The sequence below is a fragment of the Monoraphidium neglectum genome (assembly GCF_000611645.1).
Source record: "Monoraphidium neglectum strain SAG 48.87 unplaced genomic scaffold scaffold01132, whole genome shotgun sequence".
NCBI lineage: Eukaryota > Viridiplantae > Chlorophyta > Chlorophyceae > Sphaeropleales > Selenastraceae > Monoraphidium > Monoraphidium neglectum.
The window spans coordinates 10,701-17,678 of NW_014012496.1; the positions used below are offsets into that span (position 1 = coordinate 10,701).

At 64.8% G+C, this 6,978-nt stretch overlaps 2 protein-coding genes across 2 annotated transcripts in view; both read right to left on the reverse strand.

Annotated features, from left to right (window-relative positions):
• Positions 1–559, reverse strand: part of MNEG_6762 (hypothetical protein) — a gene marked incomplete at both ends in the record, with an annotated part of 3,184 nt that extends 2,625 nt beyond the window's left edge. Inside the window, one exon of the mRNA XM_014044765.1 lies at positions 503–559. Coding sequence (XP_013900219.1) covers positions 503–559 — 57 coding nt within the window. The remainder of the gene's footprint in view (positions 1–502) is intronic.
• A 1,688-nt stretch (positions 560–2,247) lies between these two features.
• MNEG_6763 (arogenate/prephenate dehydratase) lies at positions 2,248–4,792 on the reverse strand (the record flags this gene model as incomplete). Its single annotated transcript, XM_014044766.1, has 5 exons — positions 2,248–2,352; positions 2,617–2,917; positions 3,505–3,683; positions 4,178–4,417; positions 4,664–4,792. 5 exons carry the CDS (start codon positions 4,790–4,792, stop codon positions 2,248–2,250), a joined length of 954 nt encoding a protein of 317 aa, XP_013900220.1.
• Positions 4,793–6,978: the final 2,186 nt, after the last annotated feature.

Here is a 6,978-nt window from a genome sequence, read left to right on the forward strand (position 1 = left end):
GGCCGTCGCGGCCGCCTGGCGCGCCGCTACGGCCCCATCGGCCGGAGTCGCCGTTCCCGAGCCGATCAAAGACCGAGGAGCGCTGCTGCGGGTCGTGCTGCTGCGGCCGCTGCTGGCCGGGCGGGCCCAGCTGCCATCGCTCGCCGCCACGGGGTTCTTCGCGATTGGCGGCCCGTGGGTCGTCTCTGAGAGGGGCGCCCAACCGGCTGAAAACGCCGCCAGCCGCGCCCCTGCCGCCGAGCCCGAGGCCGCGGCCGCCGCGGCTGCCTGACAGCGAGTCGAGGCGCTGCTTGGCCTGCGGTGGGCGAGGGGGCAGGGGAAGGGGGCGTGGGTGCACAGCGGGCGCAGCAGCAACAGCGCCAGTGGTCGGCGGCAGCACCATACTAACAGCCCCAGGCAGCACGTAGGCGCTCTGTGCATGACAGACTAGCTAGCATACTTTGCGGCTTATCACGGGACGCGCAACTCCACCTGGCCTCCAAAGCCAGGAGGGGACGCTCACCTCGACACGCTTCCTGCGGAGGTCCTGTAGCTCCTGGCTGATTTTCAGGATATCCATGCTTGCCGATCAGGGGGTTTCACACTAGCAGCGCGACAAACAGATCATTGATCACGGATCATCGGTCGTGAAGAGCATAGTCGCCCTGGTGCAGACAATAAATTTGGTGTGAGATTCATAATGAGGGTCTGCACCCGGCCGAGGCTTTTCAGACTTGACATTGCAAGGCGCGGTCTGCCGTACCCGGCCGGCCTGATGACTGCGCTTCACTTCATCAATGGAGCCTTGGAGCGCTGCAGCCAGTACTCGCGGGAATTCTGTGCAATGTGTTGCTAGAATGCACACATAAAATCATTTTACTTGAAATGTGTAGGTCCGCACACTCAAACCTTGGCTGTGGTGCACAGTGCAGCATTTTGACCAGAAGGTCAAATACTATAAGCTAGTAGATGACTGCTTGTGAATGGTCTGGGAGCTCTCCTGCCGTGTGGGGTTCACAGCAATGGATAGGTGGCACCAAAAATATTCCAAATCATGCATGTGCGTTGTGCGAGCGCCACAGCCGGCCAACCACTCCTTGCTACCACAGCCAACTGCTCGTGCACTGTGAGCTAGTCAGAAGCGATATCCCGACCACCATCCCTTACCAGCAGCGGTTGTTCTTGCCACCACCGTTGTTTTCACCGCCAGTCCGCTCAGCGACAACTTCCAGGTCTCCTGCGCGGCGGCCTGTGTATCCCCCGCTTGGAAGGACGACATCGCTCAGAGCGCTCTCCATGGAAACCTTGCGCCAGTATCCCAGCTCACATGCACGGGTGACGTCCACGCGGCACGTCCTGGCCTACAGCTGTCGTGATGCATATGTGCCAGGGTTTTGCGTACCGCATCAGGCCGGTTGCGGAGCACACCAGCGCGCTGGCCCCCCTCCCGGGCCCCAGCCACCCGCATCAGGTGCGCGCCCCTGAGCTCCAAGCCGCGTCAATGCATCGTCCGCTGTTGCCTGGGCTTTTGGATTCTAGCTGTTGCGTGCCACCTGCTCCGGGCTGCCGGAGCCCTGTATGAGGGTGCGCATCAGGCCCGGGAGACCCGCGCATCATTCATCCTCAAGGCACCGCCTCTCGATCACACCCACCAAATTTCTGAACCGTCACCCACCCACAGCAGCAGTTCCAGAGGCCTGTGCAGCTTTGACGACCCGACATCTGATGTGCCACCATAATAGGCACCGGTGTTGCCTTGGCAAGCAAGGTTCAGTGTGCATTTGGCACTGAGAGGGAAGCCTTGGGGATGCGTAACACGGCTACAACGGGCAGAAGTGCCAGCGGCCTGTGGCAATAAATCTTTGCTTGTTTGCAGCAAAGCAGTCCAGCGGGCCCTCTGCAGAATGATTGATGGTGGCGGTGCAGCTCGCTTCCAAAAGCGTCGCCCTGGGTGCAGCCGCAGCGTGTGAAAAGCCACCCTCAAGCCAAGGGAAGCATCAAGAGCAGGAGGAGGGGCGGGGGAAGAATCTGTGCCATAAACACACACGCACACAGCAGACCGTCAGATAAGGTGATATCCTGCCAACAGAGGTCCCAAGAACCCAGGGGCAGCAGGCGCCCCTGGTAACAGCAGAATCAGCCCCCTGCTGCCAAGGCGGCAGGCGCGCCGCGTCAAAGCGCGTGGGGGATGCCACATCTGACTGCTGCGCGGACCGCGCACAGTCGGCGTGGCTTCAAGGGACGACAGCCACCAGAGCGGCTGCACCATCAGTTGGCGGCCGCGTCAAACCCGACGGGCTTGTCTGAGTCATTGACCCCCAGCTCAACGTCCATCGGGTAGCTGCCGAGAACCCGCAGGAACGGCGCACTCTCCTGCGGGTGCGCGAGTGGTGGTGTGGGGTGCGATAATGGGGTGAGGGGACGGGGCGGAGGGCGGCCGGCGGTCCCTCAAGCTGGGCGGCGCGCTGCGCTGCTGAAGAGCACAGTGCAGACACCGTGGCTTGAGCGTTCCAGGAAAGATGCTCCGTCAGAGGTGTTTTCCCCGCGCCGGCGCCCCTTCAAGTGCTAATTCGGTAAAGTGCAACCACAAGCGCGCGTGCGTGCGTGAGGGTGCGTCCCGAGCCTGGCCGCGCGCACCTGCAGGTGGCGCAGCGCGTTCTGGCACCGCGGCTCCGCGAGGGTGCCCACGAAATCCACGTAAAACAGGTAGTTGAAGCGCTGCGCCCCGGCCGGCACGCTGCCGTCGACCGAGGCCTTGTCGACGGTGAGGATCGGGTTGGTGCGCATCGGGCGCGACTCGATTTTAGTCATGTCGATGTCGCGGAGCGCGAAGACTGAGAGGGCCTTGAAGAGCTGTCCGGGGCCCTTCTTGAGGGAAAAGACGATGGACGTCTTGTAGGGCACCTCGGCGTCAGCGTCGGCTGACACGAGGGGGTCCCTGGGGGCCAGGCAGTGGTGCGGCCGAACGGCGTCAAGGAGAGGGTGCGTCAGCGGCAGGCGGGGCGGGGCAGCGGGGCAGCGGGGCAGCGGGGCAGCGGGGCATGGTTGGGGGCGCGCGTGGCTGGATAGGGGGACCTTCGGTAGGCAGGGTGGTTGCTAGCAGCGTGGACGGGTTGCTGCATGCGCCGCACGGTCGTCCCACCACCCGCACACCTTATGCACCCACTTGCATGTGGGCGCGGGCACGCATGCCTACATACCCCCCGTCACCAACACACGATATGGCGTGACAAAGCCTGTCACATCGAATCCGACCAGTCTCATCAACACAATTGCCCCGGGAAACTCCTTCCTGTGGTACCAGACTACGCCCCAAAAGCACCCCATCACGCAAACCCACACACACATAAACACACACACACGCACGCACGCACGCACACTCACGCACGCACACACACACACACACACACACACACACACACTCTCGCTCTCTCTCACGCACACACGCACACAGAACACACACTCACACGCATACTCACACACAAAGCTGACACACATACCACACGCACACGCTCTCCCCCTCACCGCGAGAGCTTGATGAAGCGCGTCACGTTGTCCTTGAAGTCCTGGATGCCCTCGTCAAGGATCTCAAGGCCGTACAGCTCTGCCGCGCGCCGCGACGCCACCGCCGCCACGCCGCGGAGCTGCTGCTGCGCCACCATCTGTGCGGCGCCGGCCGTGTCGTCCACGGCCTCCTTCACCACCTTGGGGGGGGGGGGGGGAGGGGGGGCGTGTGCTTTGGGTGTGAGAGCGGCGGAGACGGGGCAGGGAGGAGAGGTGTGGGGGGTGCGGTGGGTGAGGGGATGCGTATGTGCGTACAAGCGCGTGTGGTGGGTGTGCCGATAATGCGCAGGGAGCACTCAAAAACATTCGTTGGGGTTTCTAATCTTCGTGTCCAGCCCCATCGCCAACCCCGATAGCAACGTGATGCTGGACGCGACGGGGAACGCCAACCCCAACTGATGGGGCCAGTATGCCGCGGCCGCACCCTTGCTGCACTGACGGCCAGCACCTGCACCATGAGTCATCCTTGCGCTGCACAGCTCGACGCCGATCCCCGTAGCGTCCCCCTCGCCCTCGCCAGATCCTCGCGCGCCAGCCGTTGCTGCACCCCTGCTCCCGCCTGGCTCACCCCATCCCACACACCCACCGTCCCACTGCCACACATGCACCCGCGCGAGCGTGCGCCTGCCCCCACCTTGAGGTTCCTCAGGTACCCGTCCACCTGCGCCAGCGCCTGCGGGTGCGACAGCACCCGGGTGACCTCCGAGAGCTTGGTGCCCGGCAGGGCCAGCAGGCAGTGGTTGACCGACACGCTGGTCTCCCCCACGATGTGCAGGCGGTAGCGCAGCAGCAGGTCGTACACCGCGTGGATGCTGCCGCCCAGGGAGTTCTCTATGGGCAGAACGGCCCACTCCGCCATCCACTGCGACAGAGCCTGTGTGTGTGTGTGTGTGTGAATGTTTGAAAGTGTGCGTGTGTGCGTTGTGTGCGTGCGTCAGAGCTGTGATGGGGGGCCACGCCCCTCGCAGGCGTGATCCTGTGACCGCCGCACTGCTGTGCCGACCGGCGCCGGCGCGTCAACACACCCGCGCAACAGCGCAAGCCGCCCCTTCGTCTGCAGGGCAGGATCGCCGCCGCGGAGCGCCAAGGCGGCTGCCGCGCAGCTTCTCGTCCTGCTGACCTGGAACGCCACCTCGAACTGGTCGCATGGCAGCGGCTCGCAGTCGGGGCACGCCTTGCGGGCCGCCATCTCGCTGTAGGCGCCGGGCACGCCTTGGTAGGCCACGCGGTTGGGGGACTTGGAGGCCATGGACAGCTGGCGGGGTTGCGTTGGGGAGTGAACAAGACAAAGAAGCGGGGCCAGAGTCGGTTGGGGACGCGGTTTGCCACGGGCCGCTGTGCCAGGAGCGCCTCAGGGGTGATGGGGGCTGGAGGCGTGAGGCGGGGCCGGGCTGCCTGCCGCACGGCCGCCGGGACGCAGGAGTTGCAGCGCAGGGTCCCGGCAGCTGCAGGGGCAGATGAATGCTGCCCCAGGCACGTGGCGCAAGCAGGGTGACCACGAGCCGGCAACGAATTGCAACTCAGACCAGCTGCTCCCAGACCAGTCGCGCGTGCACCCGGTGGAGGGCCCATGCTCTACGTGATTGTATGCGTGCCGGAACCGCATGCGCACGCCTACCTCTTCAAGTGACTTGTTGGTTGCGCGCGCGATGCCGGCGCTGGTGAGCGCCGAAGGCTGCTGCGGCGATGCAACGATCCTGCCGCCCTCGAGCGCGCCGAGCGATGGGACGCGCCCGCTGCTGCTGCTACTGGCCGCACCGGCGGTAACTGAAAGGCTTTCAGGTGCCACCTGAGCGTCCGTCTGCACAGCCATTGTCCGGAAAGCAACGGGTGTCTGCGGGATCATTTTGCTGCACCCCAGCCGCCCGACGCTGGAGGTCGTCTGAGGCCTGCCGGCAATGCCACGATACAACATGGCGCAAATTCCGTCCCGAAGGCTCAGCGGTGCCTGTCGTGGTCCCGCTAAATGGTGCTAACGAAGTGGCACGGCGAGCTAGATGGCACGCTGGCTGGCTGTTGTCACAAGGATTAGCTTGCAACCTGCCTTAGATGTATTCTTGTGCCAACAGGAAACGTCTCGGAGCCTGCTGCCATTTGACTCATTGACTTCGTTCAATGCAGGGGGGGGGGAACCTGGTTCAATGAGACTGGCGCCCGACTGATCCAGACAGGGGATCCACTTGGGCATATCATATGCGCTCCACGGTGCAAATGAGACCACACTGGTCGACACAATATTGTACTCTTCTGCGGTTCGACTGGCATGATCTGCTGCACACATGTGACTCTCTGCGCATGGTGTGTTGCTGAGTCACTCTGCTGGTTGCACTGCATCTCTGGATCCGCCACCAGTCCGCGAAGGCATAGATGCCAGCACAGCCACAATTAGAGCACGTGAAGCGCCAGCAAGCCTTACAGTATTGGATAGCTGGAGCCAAGCAGGCCTAGGGCTGCTCCCTCCTCAACCGCAGGGTGATGCCCCGCACAACGCGTCCGCCTGCCGTGCCTGCGTGCACCGCACCCTCTGCGCCCCAACGGATCGTGCGTATGCTCGCGCACCAGCCCCGCCAGCCGCCTTGCATACCCTCCCCGCCGCCGCCGTCGGGGCCCGCCGCCGCCGCACACGCCGCTGCGGCCTCGAGCACGGGGCGCGATACGCGTCCGACCGCGCCGCCGCCGCCCGGCAGCAGGCACCACAACCACTGCGGCTCTCCGGGGCGGGGTTCGTGCTTTTCCCCGCCAGGCGCCGCGTCCGAAAGCCACACCGCCGCCCCCGGCCGCACGCCGCCGACAGTCCCTACAGGGAGCACCCATAGATCTCCCACTGAAGCTGCCTCAGCCGCCGCGCCGTTCTCAGGCGCCACTGCCGCCGGCGGCGCAACCAGGTCAAGCAAAACAGGCTCTCCCGACGGCGCCCAACCGCGCGTTGGCGCCGCGCCGTCGATGCTCGTGGCGCCTGCCACCGCCAGCAGCCGCCGCGGCTCTGGCGCCGCCTTGGGCCAGCACAGCAGCGTGGCAGCTGCGGTGCGGCGGATGCGCATGCTGCCGGGCAGCAGCTGCGCCTGACGGCGCTGCCGGCGGCGCGGGGCCGCGGGCGCGGCGCCGGCCTCCGGAGTGGCGGCCGCGCCAGCCGCGTCTGGGACCTCGGTGTCATCGCCCTCGTCCCCCTGGATGGATAACAAATGGAGGTTTTGGGTGTTGCAGTGTTTGGGTTTTGTGATGGGTTTGAGGGTGCGTGTGTGGCAGGTAAAGGCGTTGTCCAGCCGCGGTGGCGCATGAGAGGCCTGTTCACAAAAAGCGACTAAACTTGGACATGACGGGCGGCAGCCTGCTGCCTGTGGTTGCCCCACGCGGATGTCCCCGGCCAGCCAGCCCAGCCGGCCCCTCAAGCGGGACCGCCCCACAGATTCGACTTTGCCCCTGCTTAGTCACCTC